The sequence below is a fragment of the Ostrinia nubilalis genome, chromosome 3, assembly GCF_963855985.1.
Source record: "Ostrinia nubilalis chromosome 3, ilOstNubi1.1, whole genome shotgun sequence".
Taxonomy (NCBI): Eukaryota; Metazoa; Arthropoda; class Insecta; order Lepidoptera; family Crambidae; genus Ostrinia; species Ostrinia nubilalis.
Window position 1 is genome coordinate 13,646,000 of NC_087090.1, and position 22,606 is coordinate 13,668,605.

The 22,606-nt window shown below is 42.1% G+C and overlaps 1 protein-coding gene across 1 annotated transcript in view; it reads left to right on the forward strand.

The window, feature by feature from the left end:
* LOC135088182 (cyclin-dependent kinase 12) overlaps window positions 1-22,606 on the forward strand; it is a 66,228-nt gene that overhangs the window by 36,949 nt on the left and 6,673 nt on the right. The window contains exons 3-15 of the mRNA XM_063983072.1: window positions 11,457-11,673; window positions 13,497-13,789; window positions 15,608-15,753; window positions 16,383-16,570; window positions 16,960-16,967; window positions 17,323-17,473; window positions 17,546-17,655; window positions 17,710-17,859; window positions 17,911-18,056; window positions 18,716-18,810; window positions 20,646-20,767; window positions 21,505-21,672; window positions 22,052-22,147. Coding sequence (XP_063839142.1) covers window positions 11,457-11,673; window positions 13,497-13,789; window positions 15,608-15,753; window positions 16,383-16,570; window positions 16,960-16,967; window positions 17,323-17,473; window positions 17,546-17,655; window positions 17,710-17,859; window positions 17,911-18,056; window positions 18,716-18,810; window positions 20,646-20,767; window positions 21,505-21,672; window positions 22,052-22,147 — 1,890 coding nt within the window. The remainder of the gene's footprint in view (window positions 1-11,456; window positions 11,674-13,496; window positions 13,790-15,607; window positions 15,754-16,382; window positions 16,571-16,959; window positions 16,968-17,322; window positions 17,474-17,545; window positions 17,656-17,709; window positions 17,860-17,910; window positions 18,057-18,715; window positions 18,811-20,645; window positions 20,768-21,504; window positions 21,673-22,051; window positions 22,148-22,606) is intronic.

Below are 22,606 nucleotides of genomic sequence, written 5' to 3' on the forward strand. Positions count from 1 at the left end.
AAGATAAGTGCACACAGGTTTTGTAAATTTCCACTTTAGCGTCAGTTTACAAGCTGAAATTCTTATAAAAATACTGTGAAAACGATTTAACAAACATTTACATCCTATAGCATAGATACTTGGGCAAATAGTTATCTGAGAAAATTTTTAGATTTAAGCATTTTACAATAAGAAATCACAAATTAAAAGAACGTGAAATACCCAAAAATCAAAGTGATTTTTTCACCATTATTCTTCCTTTATTCAACACAAAAATAGCTTAATATAATAGAAGAATATCTTATCTCAAATATTTACTTTGAAATTTAAAATAATTCATTGTAATTTTTTTTCTATGAGTATTTCAAAAGTACTATAAAACGCCGCGCAAGAATCGTTCAAATTCAGTCCGCCTCGAGGCGTTCCAGAGTGAGGTCACGTCGCTCAGTGCTCTGCTGACATGTGTCACGCGTACGTTGATATTTGACACGTAGCTGGACTTTTATAGTGTATCCGCAAAATCTTGGTGGTAGATTTTGCGATCACGTGGTGGTAGATTTTGGGACAACAAATTCTATTTCAGACGTAATGAGAAATAAAAGTAAGGTAATGAAACGAAAACGAATGACGAAAATTTGGAACAGCAAGAACTAAAGTATGTATACTAATATTATAAAGAGGATAATACTGATAATTTATTTTCCATAAATAGGTGGTTACAGAATAGTTAATAGGAATGCTCCGCCAGCAGGGTCCGACCCAGTTGTAGGGGGAACACCTATTCCAGTCGGAAAATCTTTGCGGTACCTCGGATTGCAGTTAGTTGGACAGTGGTGATTTGACGGCCACTTGAAGCTTCTCACCCCTAAGCTTTTGGCTACCGCCGACGTACTAAGTCAGTTGATGCCTAATTTCGGAAGCCCGGCCGTACCGAGTCGCCGGATACTTTTGCGTCGTGCATTCTATGGCCCTATGGGGCCCGAGTATGACACAGAACTGTGTCGTCGCGGAGTATCCTACTGCTGTAGTTCGTGGAAACCGCATAGTACCTATCCGCAGACCGTCTATTTCTGGTTGTGGACACTGACTAAGTCTCACTGAGGATAAATGGGAAAAATAATCCCGATTGTCACCATTGGTGACGTTGTAACACATATTTAAAATAACAATAATAATATTTGTATTGATCTGGTCTTACTTGACTTTGTGACATTTGGGATGTATTTGTAGCGTAAGAATTATAAAATAATTTGAGTTTATTAGTAAACATTCTCTTAGGTATTGTATGCGAAAACATACAAATTGCTTTAAAGCTTTATATTCAGATAGTTAATAAGTTACTTAACACTGTTTGTTTTCCGAATGAAGTAAAGTAAAATGAAATAAAAAAATAAAGTATTTTTTCATTTGTCATCCGTGGTGAGAAAGCCTGTAGCTACAACTGGGAAAGTATGTGTTATACTTCGCCACTGGTGACAATCCATATTATTTATCCCATTTATCCTCAGTGGCGACAACCGAGAATAGACGCCAGTTGCGAGGTGACCAGAGGTCCTAAGGGGAAATGCCTGCACCACGAGCGGTGAAAACCGAAAGGTAGAGGCTTGAGAATCTAGGCTCTAGAGTGCTGAAGGGTACGCTTGACCGTCAGCCAAGTTCTACGTCGCACCACAGAGGCAGTTCTGCCTGTATTAGAGGAGTGGGTGCGACACATAGGGCAACCCAGGTTCTAACGGGCCATGGGTGCTTTGGGCCATTCCTCCACAGTTTAGGTAGAAAGCCTGAAGATGGTTGTCAGTCACCACCGCAGACTGACACGCTCCAACAGTGCCCACTCTGAGCGAACGAGCGGGTCCCAGAGCGGGTGTTGGAAATGACCTCTCCCTACCAATCGGTAAGAGACGTGGAATCGATAGATTTATTGTATATTTGTAACACACACTTTTTTTAATGCTTTTAACACACACATTATTTGCGACCGAGCACGACGACAGCGCCACGTAAAGGTGGGCTATATGGGCAATATAATTCACCGCTGTCAAACAAGAAGTAAGTAAATAATGTGAAAAAATGAGCCTACTGGTGACTAAACTGGAGTTTCGTGCCATCATCATTGTCATTTATTTCTTTGTTCTTGTATCTACCACGGTTTTGGAAATCGATAAAATTCACAATCGCTTTTCCTCTTGGTGTTATTACAATTCACAACAACACATCTTTCTTCCTAGAACCATATTTTATCTCAAAAACGATTAGAAAATGTTTACTGCAATATGGATTTGACAGCTCAAGTCAGCGACTAAAATGTCAATTTTAGCCGCAGCGAGCGCTGTGATTGTTAAACCTACTCCCTCCACTCGGTTTGCATCCTGCCTATAGTTGTTATTTAAACACAATTGTGATTTCTCATAGACTGACATATTATATAAAGACGGCTAGGCAAACAGGAAGTACAACAGACTGTGCAAAGCATGTCACGTCGACATTTTTTGTTTTATGCTACTGAAATTTAGGCGCGCTGTGCTGAGATCCCTTACAGCGGCAGCAAATAACTAGTCACTGTTAGTTGTTAGGTTTTAAATTTGCAATCGTTTGCATTGCATGCCGTGGCAGACTCTAATTAAGACAATACTTAGTTCTAAGCACTGTGTTTGTCTTTTTGGTTGTCTTCCTAATAAATAAAATTAAATAAATGGTATTTTGTTATACAGATTATTAGTAACTAGCGGCCGCCCGCGACTTCGTACGCTTGGATCCCGTTTTACCCCCTTCTTCTATCTTATGCGGTTTTTTAATGTTTTTTCCCGCTAACTCCCGTTTCCGTGGGAATTTTGCAATATCCTGTTGTAACTAAGCTTTAACTTTACTAAGGTAAGCGGTTTAGATTTTTAATACAAAAGGATTTTCCCGCTAATTCTCGTTCCCGTAGGATACTCCTAAGTATACTTATAACCTGCCCAGGAGTATGAAGAATAATTGTACAAAGTTTTGTTAAAATCCGTTGAGTAGTTTTTGTTTCTATAAGGAACATACATACCTACAGACAGACAGACAGAGAGACAGACAGACAAAAATTTTACTGATTGCATTTTATTTTTAAAATATAATAGTTATAGTTATTTTGAAAATATATTTCATGTACAGAATCGACCTCTCTACAGATTTATTATAAGTATAGATTATTTCAACAGTTGTATTGCAACATAGCAAAAGTGACAAAATAACAGAAGATAAAGATGATTGATGAAACCTTTCACCATTACAATTTAATTTTTTCTGCTGAACATAAGCTAAAAATATTCTGAAAATATGTAGTAAAAAACTTTGATAACTTAATATTTATTTATTTAGAAAGGTACCAACCAACAGTACATGTATGTACTTACACTATTAAAAATACATTATTTGATAATAAAATTACGTATTTATTTATTTATTAGGACTCATTTATACCATACCATGATTTACAATGTTGGAGTCAGTGTTTGAGCTTGTCACTTGACAGCCTGGCACACTTTTACGATGGTGGATCAAAGTAGTTGGGTTTGACTATAGAGCGACAGAACACGCACACAGTCACAATCGTTTAAGTGTGAATAAAAATAGCATTGAAATTACCTAAACTTGACATGCCACGCTAGACGTAAACGCTCTTAAGCTGGCGATTAAAGAGAAACCAGGAAGGAATAACAACGGGAATGCTGGTATTTTTTGTCGCAAATAAAAATAAATCACATTAGCAGGTTAACTGTTGCCATCTTAAATATTTAAAGTTTGATTCTAATGGCTCGCATCTGGGGGCACGGCAGTGCCCCCACCAAGTCGAGCAAAAAAGCGGCACGGCCGTACCATCCTTTTCTCGAAGCAATTCAGGCCATTTTCGACCGCCTGTAACTTCGTTGTGGATAAAACTAGAAGGCTGAATTTTCATTAGCTATGCAGGCATTGTAAAGACACGGTATATTTAAAATTTCATTCAATTTGAACCAGTAGTTTAAGAATTATAACGGGTCAAAGTTACTTAATTTTGTCACTCACTGACTGACTCACTGACTCACTGACTCACCGATCATCAAAACTCTAAGGCACTTCTAGCAGACCTAGAAGCTTCAAATTTGGAATATAAGTAGTGTTTGGTGTATGAATCAAGGAAAAACTAAAATATTTGGGGGCACGGTAGTGCAACCGCCAAGTCGAGTAAAATTTTTCAATTTCGGTCCAGTTTTCTAGATACATAACTGCTGTCTACAAAATACAAAAAGAAATGATATTTGGGGGCACGGTAGTGCAACCGCCAAGTCGAGTAAAATTTTTCAATTTCGGTCCAGTTTTCTAGATACATAACTGCTGTCTACAAAATACAAAAAGAAATGAGATCCCATCAAAAACAATACTTGTCAAAAAAACCAAGTCTCGCAACTCAGTTGTTCTACGGTAAAAAGTTGTGAGATCCATGTAATACCAAGTCCAGGCCAGGAAATCTTTAACGTTTTACATAAATATATTGACTTGGCCATCGCATGAAAACACGTGTAAATTAAATTATTTAGTGCGATGGCCAAGTCAATATATTTATGTAAAACGTTAAAGATTTCCTGGCCTGGACTTGGTATTACATGGATCTCACAACTTTTTACCGTAGAACAACTGAGTTGCGAGACTTGGTTTTTTTGACAAGTATTGTTTTTGATGGGATTGACTTTTCAGCACCCCACTGATTGAATTAAAAGCGTGGTAAAGTATCGGTATACATTTTGTAATTAGATGTTGTGCATTGTTGTAATGAAATATGACATTCCATTTTTATTGCTTCATGGTTTATAATTATAGCACGCAGCAGTTTTCAACGCTAACCCAACTTTGGATTGAGCAATTAAGCAAGCGAATGTTAGTTTACAATATATTGCAAAATATTATGCTTATTGTGCAATTGGGCTGGCAATAACTCATCCGCCGCAATAGGTGTTGCGACTCGTGACACGCGGGTAATTTATGCGATCACATCGCACTCTTACTTCGATGTCGTGTCGCAGATGTCTTCATCCATGTCATCGGCAACAGTCTAATGACATACCCCGAATCTCCGGCCTGAAATGTTGATCAATGTAATCACGATTGCGTGCTCTACCCAGAGGTCGTTCTTTGCAAAAGTTGTTTTGATTTGGGCACTCGTCGTATCTCATATAGACGCAAACTACATAGTCGCTCTGAAATAATAGATTTGCATTTTGCAAATGACTACTTAAAAACTAAACGGATTTAAATGGTAAGAATTTGAATCAAAATTGTTCATTAAGGGATGTTGTTACTACTTATTAATATGGCAAATTAAATTTGCATGTAGGTAGGTACTCGTATTTGAATCAGTGGCACATTTGCACTTTCCACCTCACGCTCTATATGGGCCGTCACAATCCACCGAAGGGTTCGCAGTGGTGCGATTTCAGTGACGGTTTTATGGCCGGTGGGACGATCTCGAATAAGGGCCCTCGAGACGTTACAGCCGGATTCCCATTCTCAACACCCGTCACTTTATATCACCTGCTACTTTTCCTCTTAGAATATGAAATAGGATTTAGCAAACACATACATTTGGTATGCAACGATCCTATTTCCACTATCATCAAATCTTTCTACACAAGTCTGATACACGCGGACGTCGTATGAATAATTTATTTAGTTATTATCGCGGCCCTTTGTTCCGTTATTCTCTAATATCGACGCAAAGAAAGAAGCTGTACGAAGCAGCGATGTGGCCGCTGGCTATGCAATGTTTGCTCTCAAACAGAGCTGCTATCGCTACAATGACCCTTATCTCTTGGCAGCTTCTGGCTCCCTTAATCATTTCATAACTTGGCACTAATGTTTCCGCGGTATATTTTATTTACGCCCAAGAGACCAGAGTGTGCCTGTTTGGGGGTTGCGTATCATGTCGAGAAGTTTATCCCCATTTGGTGGGAGGGGATAATTCCCCGTAATGTCGGGATTAGACCGCGACCCTGTACTATGTGCCCTTTGATGACAAATGGGAAGATATCAGACTCGGAAACTTTTCTTTTACTAAATTCTATGGAAAGTAAGAATAATATAAGCTGTCTTTTGATTTTCATAGCTATTTTTGCTTCGCGTAACAAGAAAAGTGTAATTTTCCCTCATGCTTCCATCTTAGTGAATATTTGGAGTGCGATTACGATTTTGCCCAAGTTCGAGGACTTAGCGATTTCTTCTCCAAACCTTATCTCGGCAATTTTGAGAGAATCCCCCGACTCTGCTCTATTGCCTTCGTTTTTGAATAAAATTGATTTCAAATCGAGATTCCAGATTGAAGTGCACGGAATTAATCCAGCCGTTGATTGAAAAGTTTAACTCGTGTCTTCGGTTCAGAGAATTCTGATAGCTTTTATAATATCTGGTACTAGAAACACGTCCTGACTCCCGACTTCGCCCCCGCCCGAGATTTTTTCATTTGTTAATGATGTTAACTTCTTTTTGTTTGTGTGTAAAACCACAGGTAAACTCTTTAATTTGGTTACTCAATATAAATAATTGTAACCAAATTAAAGAACTGGTTTACGCGTAGGATGTGGCGTAGGACAAAGGTCTTGTAGATTGCCAAAATTATTTTTCTCGTTCTTATGTCGTTTGGAAGTAAGATATCAATTTAGCAAGTAATTTGAAAATAAAAGTTGACAAAAAATGCCAATGAAGTTATACATAAACTAATGGTTTTGTAATCACTGCCATTATGTACTCGTTAAGCACGATGCTCAATGTAATTAATAATGTTTTTTGTGTTTTCCTCTATTACCTACTACGTCTGAACTATGACCGGAACTTGATACCACAACTAGTCTTTCTGAAGTACTTGATGACAATTTAATGATAGATTTTATAGCTAAATTCAACTATGTCGATAAAGCCTGTGAAAACTGTGCTCTCTATATTATCGATACAATAGATACTATCGATCGTTTTACGATATTTTGATTAGTATCATTAATTTTATTGTATGTTTGCCACATTACTACGAACAAAGTGTTTGGTTTTTTTCCACACACATAAAACTAAATACTGCTACACTGTAAAGTAAATTGGACCAACTTTGGGGTGATATCGCGTTCGCGATATTGTTATTTGTTAACGGCTACTGTATCGTAACGTTTAACGTTTGATATCACTTTAACTTCTATAGCGGTGTTATTATGACTGTTGTAAATAGAACGCGGAATTCGTTGGAATTTTATATTTATATAATCCTATGATTACTTATCAACTTAATATCATGGTGATTCATCCATTATTATTTAAATAAATTACCTACGCACGTTATTTACGACTCGGTCGTTATATCTGACGATAATCAGATATTATTTTAGGGTCTTTTACGGACTGGAATCTATTTTCTGCGTATAATGAAAGCACATGAATTATTCCAAAAGGTCTTATTTTCTCTCAACTCTGATGTCGTTTCTGTGGCTCTATAATAAATAGGCAGGTAATAGGCAATTTTCTGATATCAGATTAGTTTGCTTTCTAGACGTAGAGTTTAGTTGCCCTGAAAAAATATTATTTTACAAAAAAGTTCTGGAAAGATTCAGTTCAATAATATCTATTTACACAAGTATATTTCGTTCGTAGCATCTACATGTAAAGACGGCATATCAGAATTCAAAGGGTCTTGAGAGTCTAGACATATACTCAACATCAAATAAACCGCACCTTCCGCGACGCGAACTTTAACGATTTTCTTCTGACACAATCATGGTGCCCCAACAATATTGGTGTTATTTGAAAGCCCAATAAATATCCTTAAAGAAAAACACATTTAATTTCTTAATAAATGATTAACATATACCATAAATGTGACTTGAAAAAATACCTCACTTTGGGCCCACCTATGGGATCTATTAGACCAATTTTTATGGTTATAAAACCAAATAATGATTTCACGTGTCCTCTTTAACAGATGGATAGCGATTAATCCCAACTTAACAGTTTTATAGCCATAAAAGTTAGCTCTAGCGTAACTACCTATTTTTTGAAGAAGTGACTCTGGATCCTTCTAAAGACACATTTTTGGGGTAAAAACCTTTCCTTTAATGAAATGAAGGTTAGAACTAGGCTTTTAAATGGTGCCAATATTGGTGGGAAGTGGGGATACATACGTTTGAAAATGCTTGTCGCGGGAGGTGCGATTTATTTGATGTCGAGTGTATTTTATAGATATTGTATTTTTATTGTTATTGTAACAAACAATACATTTTTTTATTTTAACCGTGCTATAATCAGTTTCTGTATATTCTCAATTTTGATAAGAAAAAAATCCCTACCTGCAATTATTTCCAATAAGCAGTATGTAAGTTCAATGTAAGTCTGCCGGTACGAGATGGATGTATGTGCCTACATTTTAATCTATCTCACAACTTGGCCGTTCGGACTTCTTACAAACTTAAATTGGCCGCATAGCCGTTGTTTACAGCAACTAGCGGCATCCAATCGTCCGGGAAATTATTAAGGCGGGCGGATGTTGGGCGGCGCCCGCCCTCGACGCGTCGCCATGGCAACCAACCAGCTGAATTAGTTAACGAATGATGAACCCACCCTCGAATCGACACCGTTCGATTGTTGTCGAGTTTCTATGCATTTTTGCAAGTCTGTTTTATTTACAACTTTTAATTAGTTGCCGGTCGATGCGCTTTTTTATGCCTTTTTTCAGTCTTCTATGAACCCATGCTATAACTATAAACGTAAGCTTAATGTGGAACAACCCTTCTTTTATGGAACTCACTTCGCATGAAAGAAAGATGTAAAAATATCTTCTTGAAATTTTGGTTATTGAAGGTTTTATTTCAGGTTAGTATAACCTGTGTTCGATTTAATTATTAAAAAAAATATAATTTCAACTAAATTGTAAGAAAAGATTTTGAAGTACGATTAAGTGGGGACTTTATGACCTGTATTTAATACAAATAACACATTTTGATGACGTTACAAAACTGAAGATTCATTTATGACGAAAGTTTCAATTGATGAATGAAGTACCATATTATTATCGGTCTCGTTCAAAGTATTTCCAAGTGTTTTCGTGCTTCAATAGTCTGTCGCCAGCAGTAATCTTTGTATGATTTACGAAATCTGTGACTAATGAGTGCATTTCGATACCTATAAATTTCGTAATTGGATACGTGTACCAGCAGCGAAACTAATTGGTGAAGAAAAAACGTATCTGTGCGAGTAACACAATTTTCTAATTGGAACAATAGACGTAAACAGTTTTATAAATGTTGAAATTATAATGTTCTTACAAGTTACATTCCTCCCGCAATTCATATTATTCGGAAAGTCATAATTAACGCTAACGTGCGAGTTTTAAAGTAATTAAACGCGTCTACGCCTCTCCGGGCCGCAATGGAGCTACACCATTATGATTGAAGTTATAATGAATTAACGAGTTTTACACAAAGTTAACTCCATAACGAGCCGACTTGCAGACGCGCAGTCTTTTAATCTCATCAGCCCTTGAATGCAAACTCTGCTTCGTTAGATAACCCTATTTGACTTCTCTAGGATTAATAGTGCACTTTTCTTTTTGTGCTTTGGGTGTCGCGACGACGAGGTCTTTGACCGACGCCATCGGTTGCCATAGCGACGTGTACATGACGGCTACACTGAGCATACCTCACACGGGCTATGAAAAAGCTTATTATGAAAAGAGCCTTACAAGGTCTTTTTATTCCTCGTTAAAATTCTGCTTTTCTGCCGTAGGCTAGGCAGGTAGCCAGCCTGGCACTTACGCCAGCGCCGTTAAACGCCCTTCGTGTCAGGGGCTTTTCAATTTTCAGATTGTTTTAATTACCTGCTCTGCATGAAACTAAGTAAACGTAAGCGATACCGGTACTCACATTTTCATATTTGAGACTTCTAAAAAATATCATGTCGCATTGTCATTCAGTTTAGTTTGGGTTGCTGACAGTAGATAAGATAAAAATAAAATGAGATGTACATACTTACTATGTTTGAGCGAGCTACAAGCGTTGTGAAAATCTATTCGAGTAAAATGAAAACAAGATTTTCCTTTTCCAACATGCAATCTGTTTCCAGATCTATGGTTGAAACTACTAACAAGCGGGCCGCGGGTGAATTTATTTATTCAGTTAGTGGTAGTGCCGGCTGGGTCCAAAATAACTTGGATGCCGACTTCTATTATAACACAATATCGACTGTTCTATTCTATTTACTGTTACGACTTCCGATGTGGCGAATTAAGTTAGGGATGTCCAAAGCGGACATCAAACCCAAAACTTATTGAAAAAGGGCTCCCCATTTCACGTCCACTTTCCCTCCTTATTTATTATGTAAATGTTAGACGATTGCATACTCATGCTTATGTTTCGTGTACGTCATCCTATTTATTTACGTTGAGAATTTCGGCAGAGCCCGATATTTTCCTCTTCAGATCTTTTGTTTGATGTTGTTCGGCCGAAATATCTTTACGGTCGAAGAATTTGTTCGGCTCTCTCATGAAACTGGGGTACATTTTCAGTTACTCGCTGCGCAAAAATGCTTACTAAGTTTTTTAGGCCTAGCTTGTTAGCCGGTAAATGTTCTCATAATAATTTACGAGCTTTTTCAGTTTTATTCATCATGTTATGAATTTTCATATTACAGAGTTGCTTTATTGTGAGTAGGTACCGTAAAAGTTTTTATATTCGTAGCGCAATCGTGTTAGGCTCCATTGCTACATATTGTACATGCTAGCGACTCGTTAGTTTCAGGGAGACCTAATTCTTTATAATATTTTGACGGTAAACATGCTTGGGTCTCGCAATCATTTGCAATATCATTAACCTTCTCTCATAATATGTCTGTTCATGCAAATTTCGTTTGTTGGGAACCTTGTTCGTAAATTGCTCGAGTGATCTATCCAGGGTTGCGGCCATGATGTTCCTACGTGCCGCTGGCTGATGGAGCGTGAATGGGCGCACCGGATCCCTGCTCCGCTGCGCTCATTGTCCTCTTCCGCGTGCATGTAGCGTGCACGTGCGATCTATCGTCATAACGTTCCCTGCTAACTGTCCCCCATAGTCAATGATCATATCAAATAAACCATTCCATGAATGGGCCTAGGCTTTCAATGGAATGTTGGCAGCAATAAACTAGTGTCTAAGCTGTTATGAACAAGGATGATTTACAGGAATATTTAGAGCGATCTCAATCCTTTCAAATGTCACATGTTTTAATAGTTGCAATAAAACATAAATGTGTCAAAGGGTTAGTAAATGTTTGTTTCTCTTTGACATTTAGAAATCTTATCTTACGACAACGACATAATTTCAGCATAGGCATAATGCATGTAGGTAGGTTCAAAAAAAAGTATGTGGATTTCGGATGTCGCTTGCTTACCTTCGGATTTGATATTCCCTTATAGCCCCTAAATCTGAACGAATATTTATAGAATCTTTCTGCTTTGTTTCCAGGGAACAAAACTATGGATAATAATGGAGTACCTGGGCGGCGGGTCGGCGCTGGACCTGATGAAGGCGGGCAGCTTCGAGGAGATGCACATCGCGGTGATCCTGCGCGAGGTTCTGCGCGGCCTGGACTACCTGCACTCCGAGCGCAAGCTGCACCGCGACATCAAGGCCGCCAACGTGCTGCTCAGCGAGATGGGCGACGTCAAGCTGGCCGACTTCGGTGAGTACGCGGCTGCTGCAGGCGGTGCGAGGTGATCACAGCGCGGTGATGCTGCGCGACTGGACCCTGCACTCCGAGCGCAAGCTGCACCGCGACATCAAGGCCGCCAACGTGCTGCTCAGCGAGATGGGCGATGTCAAGCTGGCCGACTTCGGTGAGTGACGTGGCTTCTGTAGGCGGCTGCGAGGAGACCACAGCGCGGTGATCCTGCGTGAATGTAGAATTACAGCGCCTCATCGCTCAGTCGACGCAGCGACAACGCAAGGCACTACTAACCCACTAGACTGAGACCAGTTGAGAATCAATCATTCAACAAGCAGAGAAATTCATTACTGAAAGCCAAAGTCGCACCCCATTTACTTCTGCATTCAGTCTACCGCGTGCTCCAAAATATGATCGATTGCATCTATTAGTGGGCAGGCAATCCGCAATTACTTTCCAATTTGCGATTTCGCCTCAGATCATATTTATTCCATGACAGAGTTTTAATGCATAGACGTTAATTGATTACATTTGGGCGTGTGGGTATACCAGAGTACCAGTAAAGTCGCCAAATGCTGTCGCAACGGTCGAGCGGCTGCTCCTTGTGCCGCTATAAAACGAGCGATGCGTGGAGACTGAGCACGAAAATAATAAAACCGTAATCTAATCAATGATCTTTGATACGCGCGAGCGGGCTGGAAGAATTCCGCATATCAGATACATTCAATTACCCATAATCTGTCATATTGGAATATGAAATATGTTTCCTTTGTCGACGTGTTTGTTATGCTGTGCAACTTTCCAGATTTATAGTCTATCCTGTTACAATATACATCCAATTCTAATCTGGAGACCGTCATAGATAAGCTAGAGACATTCCAAATGCGAAATCGAAAACTAACCCTTACCCGATAGGGTAAGGGTACATGATAATGTACATGGCATGAATTCGTAATACGGTCTTAGTATTTCGTTGCTAGCGCCTTGTGCATTTATTATGCATCAAGTGCGAGGTTATGTATGTAGGTACGGTGGCAAGACGGCATTACCTTGTTAATCAAAGTCTTCCCGCTACGAGTTAACCCTGCCTAGACTCCGGGGACACTTTGGCGCCCGGCCAGTGTTTGATGAATATTTGCGCAGCGGACTGCGCTGCAAAGACAACACGGTTACCCTTTTAGTATTAAAAACATGTTTAGTAAACAAACTTTGTTATTACAATGCACTAATTAGTTACCCAGCTGACTAAGAAATTTTGTCGTTAAATCTTAAAATAGAAACGTGGTTGCATGTTATAAAATGGCGTGACGTAGTATTTTTATTTTATGTTGAAAATAGAAACGTGATGCGATTTCCACGTGTAAGATTTTACGTCATTGTAAAGCTGTTATCTATTGCATTCATTAAGACGCTTCATTAATTTTCGTCTTCTACTCTGGGCAGAAAATAATTAATCTTTCGAACGATTAAAAAAAAAGATATCTGACAATAAAAAATGGGCCCTAATATCATGGTAGAGCCCATCTCTAGTGACCAGTTGCAAATAGACAGTTTGACACCATACCCCAACAATTCGAAACCACAACTTTTTTAAAAAGACCCTTCATTCTGGTCTTATAAACTTAATTAATTTTAAATTACCTGTAAATTAGGATTTTTGTTCGCATTGTAATTGAAAAAAGTCATTGGATTGAGTTGAAAAAATAGTGACGTCACTTGCTTGTAGTGCCATACAAAATCTATGGGAGAGTTTCGTTTTGACAGTTTTAAAAAGTAGGTCAATTGATTGGTGGTGTCAACATGTCTATTGCAATCGGCTAAAGCCAACTCTGTGTTTCTAGGTGTCGCGGGCCAACTAACGAACACAACAAGTAAACGCAACACATTCGTCGGCACGCCCTTCTGGATGGCGCCAGAGGTGATCAAGCAGTCGTGCTACGACAGCAAAGCCGACATCTGGTCGCTCGGCATCACAGCAATAGAGTTGGCCAAGGGAGAACCACCCAATTCCGAGTTGCACCCAATGAGGGTGCTCTTCCTCATCCCCAAAAATAACCCCCCACAGCTAACGGGGAGCTATTCGAAACCGTTCAAAGAGTTCGTCGAAGCGTGCCTTAATAAGGATCCAGAAAATGTAAGTCATCTCTGTCTGATTCTCATTTGTTTACCGACCACATTCAAAATCAAATATGACGAAAACTAAGTAGAATCTTTAGCTATGTTATTTATTAGGTATTATCTTCGAGGCTCAACGCCTATTACTTCTTAACAGTTCAGTAGTTGTATTAAACAATGAGAAATATAAAACTATTTATTTAAATTCACTGTGATTTAGAAACAGCAACACTTACATTGCAAGTAAGTACCTAATTAAAGCTAAACTGTAAAACGTGCCTTAATAAGGATCCAGAAAATGTAAGTCATCTCTGTCTGATTCTCATTTGTTTACCGACCACATTCAAAATCAAATATGACGAAAACTAAGTAGAATCTTTAGCTATGTTATTTATTAGGTATTATCTTCGAGGCTCAACGCCTATTACTTCTTAACAGTTCAGTAGTTGTATTAAACAATGAGAAATATAAAACTATTTATTTAAATTCACTGTGATTTAGAAACAGCAACACTTACATTGCAAGTAAGTACCTAATTAAAGCTAAACTGTAAAATGTACGAACGTAGCTATACTAATTACGATTGACTAAATTATTTGGAAGATTGCACAAATAAAGGTACTTTACTCTGCCATTTGAGTTAAGCTTTCTCTACTGTTGATCGCGAATGGCCCCAAAGGAATTTTAAACCATTCCGTGGAAGTAAAATAAAGAGCTAAGGAGCAATCTTATTTCCGTTTCTTCGGCGAAGGAAGCAAACGTGATTAAAGGCTCGCTACAGTTAAATAATAGACCGGGTTAATTCACATCGGCCTCTGATCTCTGAATAAACGGTAGCTTAATTAATGGAGCGGCTAATAAAGTTGTTGGATTTTGTGTTAAAAATATACTTTTATTAAAAAGTATGAGGTTTAAGCTTTAGCCTCAAAATAGTAAGCCATTTTCAACCAACCAAACGAGAAAAGTTAATCCTATTCGCTCTCAATTAAATGTTCTTTATGTTATCCGATGTCGAGCATTCTGTCGTTGTTCTATCTTCGTGCGACGTTTTAGGAATTTACTACAAATGCTCGCTTGATCCCGTCAGTATTCTGGTTCAAATATTCTCGCTAATTCTAAATGATGATAAAATAAAATAAATTACCAGATTAACAAGGAGGAATATCGAGCGAAGAATGCTCTTACTCTAGTTTTATGCTCATGTTTATCTCAAATATTTGGAATGGTTTGGTTTGAACAATACACTTCATGTTTATTTAAATTCGTAATGATAACATTATTTTCCACTCAGGTGAATACCTATCGCAATGTTTTCAAATAATAATGCTTATCACTTATTCATAACCGTACTTACGGTAATTTGGCGTTCGTACATTTATTGCATGCTACCAAACAAAGCAATTTGAAGTAACGTAGGCAAATGAAATTAGGTCGATTTAACGTAAATTATTGGACGAGGTTTGCGGTCGGTGCGGTTGAAAAACGTGTAATAATAATGATTGCTCACGTTACCAAATGCCAAATATTATCAATTAATATTTAAGAAATATTTTGACTATGACTAAATAAATTACAGTAATAGTGAGCTTATTCAAAAAAATAAACTTATATGACTGCCGTTTGTTGTAGGTTAAGATTCCATGGTTCACGTATCACGTATGCCGGGTAGGGTTGCGGGTTAGAATCCTGTACACTACAAGTAGTATGTGTGTCTGTGAACATATGTATGTTTATGTTCGTTGTTTAGTTAAGGGACAAGTTTTGTTTAATTTTATACTAGATGGTGCAGTATTGTGCTAGTGCATTTATTTACGTATTATTTTTGTTACGTTTCCAGAGGCCGACGGCAAAAGAGTTACTAAAGTTCCAGTTCATCAGGAAGGCGAAGAAGAATTCGTATTTAATGGATCTTATAGATAGGTATAAGAAGTGGAAGGCGCAGCGAAGCGAAGAAAGCGAGACCGAGTCGGAGAACTCAGATTCGTACGTATTCTATTACAAATTTAACAAACCAGCTTCGTACGTATTCTGTTACAAATTTAACAAACCCATATTTCCCACGGGCCACTGGAAAGTAATTTGCTTACAATTTCCAGCCTCTAATGTTTTTGTGAAATACGAATACATTGGGGCTTTGTTTTGCATAATGATTTTGATTTATCGACTTGATACGGCTCTTGGAAGCGTTATTTATACGGTGTTTGAGAGAAAGACCCTGAATGTAATAAAAAGTCTATTAAGAAAATAAATATTTGCTTTTATTGCTGTACTTATAATACCACTAAAGTGACAAATGCGCAAGAGCAGAACAAGTTACTGTTCTGAACACTTAAAGCTAGCAGCTGGCGCATTCACATGTAGAGTCACTTTGAAATTATGTTTTTAGACCAGGGATCAGTAGCCAGGCATGTATTCTCCATGTAAAGCCTCTTCTATCCGTAGACCAGTTCTAGTCTGAAAACCAGTGAAAACCACGGAGGCTGTCAAATATTTTTAAACAATTTTTTTTAAAATGCAAAACAAGGCAGATATTTGACCGCAATCGCATCTGGACTTTATTAATTGTTGAATTTGTTATCAATACATAAATAAATTCACATCTGTGTTTTCAGGGAGGAAGGCAGCCGCGGCGACGGCGAGGCCGACGAGCCGTGGATCATGACGGTGCGCGGCGGCGCCGGCGCCCGGGCGCTGCAGCCCGCGCTCCCCGCGCACCCGCCGCACCCCGCCCACCCCCCGCCGCACGTCCCGCCGCACGCGCAGGACGACAAGCAGCGCCGGGCGATGATGGACGACACAGGTACACATTACAATTAGAACCGTATTGATATGGCGTTACGGTGCATCAATTCGTCACCTAAACACACCTGCGCTGCAGCCCGCGCTCCCCGCGCACCCCCCGCCGCACGTCCCGCCGCACGCGCAGGAGGACAAGCAGCGCCGGGCGCTGATGGACGTCACAGGTATGTAGCTTCTAAATTGAATCGTAATGATATACAGTGGAATCTCTATAACTCGAACCTCGTTAAGTCAAAATCCTCAGTAAGTCGAAAAAAATTGCCATTCCCTTCCGCTGAGCACCTAAATACGCGGTATCTCGAATTATTTAGACTTTGTAACTCGAACAAAATGTTATTTCCCTACGAAGTATTGATGATACATATTTATACTCTATAACTCGAAAAAAAGGGGACTCCGTAAGTCGTAGTTAGTAAAATATAATAACGTCTTACTTGGAATTCCCCGAAATAATAGCAATAAAATCCAAAATGAATGTTCGGGTTCGGGGCTTCTAATCTATTGTTTTTGTCTTGTACACGTGCAATGAAAGAATACATCAATGAAACTTTCTAAGTAACACAGCTGTGAACGTGATGTTTGTCCTTGTCGCCACAGGACACGATTACTTATAGCGAGCTTGTCCGTCCTCTACAAGTCGAAATTTCAGCAGTTAAGTCCTTGTATCTCGAAGTTCTTGTTAAGTCGAAAACTCGTTAACTCGATTTTTTTTGCATTTCCCTTGAGATTCGAGTTATAGAGATTCCACTGTAGTGTTACGGTGCGTTACTGTTTATTGTCTACACGACGTGGATCATGACGGTGCGCGGCGCCGCCGGCGCGAGGGCACTCCAGCCCGCGCTCCCCGCGCACCCGCCGCACGCGCAGGAGGACAAGCAGCGGCGGGCGCTGATGGACGACACAGGTAATTTGAATCGTAATGATATGGTGTTACGGTGTATTATTACCTAAACGCCGTAGTTCATGACGGCGCGAGAGCTCTCCAGCCCGCGCTCCCCGCGCACCCGCCGCGAGAGCACTAGCCCGCACCCTACTCACCCCCCGCCGCACGTCCCGCCGCACGCGCAGGACGACAAGCAGCGCCGGGCGATGATGGACGACACAGGTATGTGGCTTCTAATATGAACCGTAATGATATAGTGTTACGGTGCATTACTCTTCGTCACCTACACGCCGTGGATCATGACGGCGTCGGCGCTCCCCCCTCACCCCTCGCCGCACGTCCCGCCGCACGCGCAGGACGACAAGCAGCGCCGGGCGATGATGGACGACACAGGTACACATTCTAATGTGAACCGTAATGGTATGGTGTTACGGTGTATTATTACTTAAACGCCGTAGTTCATGACGGCGCGCGGTGGCACTGGCGTGAGAGCGCTGCACCCCGCCCACCCCCCGCCGCACGTCCCGCCGCACGCGCAGGACGACAAGCAGCGCCGGGCGATGATGGACGACACAGGTACCTATGTGGCTTCTGGACGACACAGGTACACATCGTAATGTGAACCGTAATGATATGGTGTTACGGTGCATTACTCTTCGTCATCTAAACGCCGTGGATTATGACGGCGCCGGCGGTCCCGCCGCACCCTACTCACCCGCCGCCGCACGTCCCGCCGCACGCGCAGGAGGACAAGCAGCGCCGGGCGCTGATGGACGACACACGTACACATTGTTATGTGAACCGTAATGATATGGTGTTACGGTGTATTATTATTCGTCACCTAAACGCCGTGGATCATGACGGCGCGCGGCGGCGCGAGGGCACTCCAGCCCGCGCACCCCCCGCACCCCACCCACCCGCCGCCGCACGCGCAGGAGGACAAGCGCCGGGCGCTAATGGACGACACAGGTAGACATCGTAATGTGAATCGTAATACTATAGTGTTACGGTGCATTACTATTTGTCACCTAAATGCCGTGGATCATGACGGTGCGCGGCGGCGCCGGCGCCCGGGCGCTGCAGCCCGCGCTCCCCGCGCACCCGCCGCACCCCGCCCACCCCCCGCCGCACGTCCCGCCGCACGCGCAGGACGACAAGCAGCGCCGGGCGCTGATGGACGACACAGGTACACATTACAATTAGAACCGTATTGATATGGCGTTACGGTGCATTACTGTTCGTTACTGATCATGACGGCGCGAGGGCTCTCCAGCTCGCGCTCCCCGCGCACCCGCCGCCGCACGTCCCGCCGCACGCGCAGGACGACAAGCAGCGCCGGGCGATGATGGACGACACAGGTATGTGGCTTCTAAATTGAACCGTAACGTGATGGTGTTACGGTGCATTACTCTTCGTCATCTACTCGACGTGGATCATGACGGCGCCCGGGCGCTGCAGCCCGCGCTCCCCGCGCACCCCCCGCCTAAACGCCGTGGATCATGACGGTGCGCAGCCGCACCGGCGCGAGAGCGCTATAGGTATGTGGATTCTAAATTGAACCGTAATGATATGGTTTTACGGTGTATTATTACTTAAACGCCGTAGTTCATGACGGCGCGAAGGCGCTCCAGCCCGCGCACCCGCCGCACCCCGCCCACCCCCCGCCGCACGCGCAGGACGACAAGCAGCGGCGGGCGATGATGGACGACACAGGTACACATTCTAATGTGAATCGTAACGCTATAGTGTTACGGTGCATCACTCTTCGTCACCTACTCGCTGTGGATCATGACGGTGCGCGGCGGCGCCGGCGCCCGGGCGCTGCAGCCCGCGCTCCCCGCGCACCCGCCGCACCCCGCCCACCCGCCGCCGCACGTCCCGCCGCACGCGCAGGAGGACAAGCAGCGCCGGGCGCTGATGGATGATACAGGTACACATTCTAATGTGAACCGTAACGCTATGGTGTTACGGTGCATTACTCTTCGTCATCTAAACGCCGTGGATCATGACGGCGCGCGGCGGCGCGAGGGCACTGCAGCTCGCGCTCCTAAAGCACCCCCCGCCGCACGTCCCGCCGCACGCGCAGGACGACAAGCAGCGGCGGGCGCTGATGGACGACACAGGTACACATTGTAATGTGAACCGTAATGATATGGTGTTACGGTGCATTACTCTTCGTCACCTACACGCCGTGGATCATGACGGCGCGCGCGCTCCATCCCGCGCTCTCCGCCCACCCGCCGCCGCACGTCCCGCCGCACGCGCAGAAGGACAAGCAGCGCCGGGCGCTGATGGACGACACACGTACACATTGTAATGTGAATCATAATACTATAGTGTTACGGTGCATTACTCTTCGTCACCTACACGCCGTGGATCATGACGGCGCGCGCGCTCCATCCCGCGCTCTCCGCCCACCCGCCGCCGCACGTCCCGCCGCACGCGCAGAAGGACAAGCAGCGCCGGGCGCTGATGGACGACACACGTACACATTGTAATGTGAATCATAATACTATAGTGTTACGGTGCATTACTCTTCGTCACCTACACGCCGTGGATCATGACGGCGCGAGGGCGCTCCAGCCCGCGCTCCCCGCGCACCCGCCGCACCCCGCCCACCCGCCGCCGCACGTCCCGCCGCACGCGCAGGAAGACAAGCAGCGCTGGGCGCTCATGGACGTGGGTCATGACGTGGCCCCGACATGCGCAGGATGATAAGCAGCGGTGGGCGATGATGGACGACACAGGTACACATTCTAATGTGAACCGTAGTGATATGGTGTTACGGTGCATTACTGTTCATTACCTACACGCCGTGGATCATGATGTTGCGCGATGCCACTCTGTGAGGCTAGAACATAACGGGTAGAACATGAGCTATCGGACTTTTTCTCACCCTTTTCTTTACCTAGGAAAATAGTCTGTGGGGTCTGAATCCACTAACAACCTGGGGTTTTTTCCGCAATTCCGCCGCTTAGTGTTCAGCGCTTGTTCTTAACAACAACTTCAAACTGATAGGAAAACAGGACTGCCATCAACTGAAAGATACCATATCGACAAAAGGTCTAAGGAATCATTCTATCTTCGTTTTCGTTTCGTTTCTAAAAGAATTCCTCGATCGCAATATAGAAATGTAAAAACACCTGGTTATGAATAAAGAAATTTGAATTTGAATTTGAATCTTCGTTTCCAGTGGTGATCCCGCGACCACACTCGCCGGCGACGGTGGGCAACGGCGCGGTGGTGGGCCGCAGCGACGAGCCCGAGCCGCTCGCCAAGCCGCCGCCCATCAACAACAACACCGACAAACACCCGGTATGTAGCACTACGACACCTAGAAATACCCAGATATATCTTGGAAGGAATATTAAGCGTCATGTTCAGTAGATTTTCTAAAATTTTAGCGGTCTATTTATGTGTAATATTAACCATGAGGCCTAAGGCATAAGGCCGCAACTAAGTGCTCGGTTAGCGAAAGTACCCGGAAAGCTGCAGTCCGCGAGGAATGGCGCCGTATTACGAGGAACATCACTCTGAATCGTGATCCCAAATGATGACCACGACCACTCTGACAAGAGTGTACCGACTGAGAAGAAGAAGAATTAACCATGAACTGTTTGTGAACGTACATGAGTGTAGGCAAATTAAACAAAAAAGCGCAACATCACTTTTTTTTAAATAAGGCCCATTCGATGTTGATGAAGTTGAGTTTGAAAAACTGAACCTGCTAGGTTTTTTTACTCAAAATCTGTAGAGAATCTAGTTTTGACAGTTCATCGTTACCATTGGTGTCTGATTTCTTATTTTAAACTCTACTTAATATAATAAAAGCAGCCATAAACGACTTTTTGTGTAAATGTCAACGTAAAATTGTAAACTCCATCAGGTTAGTTAGCAGTGGGTTAAATTAGGTTAAATTGTAATTTCACTACGTCAGATCAGATTATAATCTGACGGATGATTTTACGGTGACATAAACTAATCAACATAGTTCTAACAAACTGAGTGTTTTACATAATAAAAACTAATACTTACATTTTATAATGTTCCAGCCTCGACAATCGCCGAACGTGCCTACACCGGTAGTGGAACAGCGGAGCGCTAAGGAGAGAGAGCGCGAGCGCGAGCGAGACAGGGACAGGAGCGAGCGGGACGAGCGCAAGGAGCGCGCCGACCACGCCCCCTCCAACCGCGACAGTGTAGTTTATAATAATAAAGCCGTGAGTACAACGTTGGATTTACATTGTCAGAATAATAAAACCTAGTTTTATTCTTGGTTTTTGTTAATTTTACGTGGCTCAAAGGGGCTAAAGCCCGGTCTGTGAGCACGTAGAATTTTGCACACCCACTGCGGGCGCCCGTACAGTCGCGACAGCAATATAATTACGCGCCAGCGATAATGATGGGTAGCTTGGGGTCATTGGACAAAACCACGTGCTCGCAGACTAGACTATAGATCCCAGAGCCGTGAAACCAAACACACAACAAAAAGTTTTTACTAATGTATTTAGTTGATGGAATAATAGTATTTAATCTTGTATGAGGGTTTGGAAAATACGAAATCAAGCAATCACTTACTCCATTTTTATTTATTTTCAGGCTTCGCCTTTAGACCATAGAGGAACCAATAGTGAAGAAAACAAAGTTAGAAGGCATCCATATTTGCAGCAGCTAATTTATCCATTACTAAATGAGGTAAGTTATGTTTTACTACTAAAATATATAGAAATAAATACATGTATTATGTACAACTTAGATCTAAAAATCTCAATTAGAAAAAAAAGCTCTTAGTGACTACTTGTGACAAGCGCCCATGGCGTAAGCTGATAACGGAAAGTTTCGATCGAGTACCCTATACAATTGATCTTGCGGTCTCGCTTCTTGCATCAAGCGCTGTATTACATCAATAAATTTTATTAGGCATCCGAAACGCAGCGTTTTTGGCGCCTGTTCTTATAGTCCTTTTTTCTGTTATAGAACAAAAAGTGATTGAAATAAGATAGATCCGTTCTTTATAAAATTATTTTTACATTTTTGTTTCGGAACTAAAGTACGGCCAACTAGCAGCGATACAAAAGGTCGATTCGACTGTCGAACTGACAATCTATTCTGTCTCTTCCCATCTTGTGTATTTTGTCGTAATGTCTCGTTCTC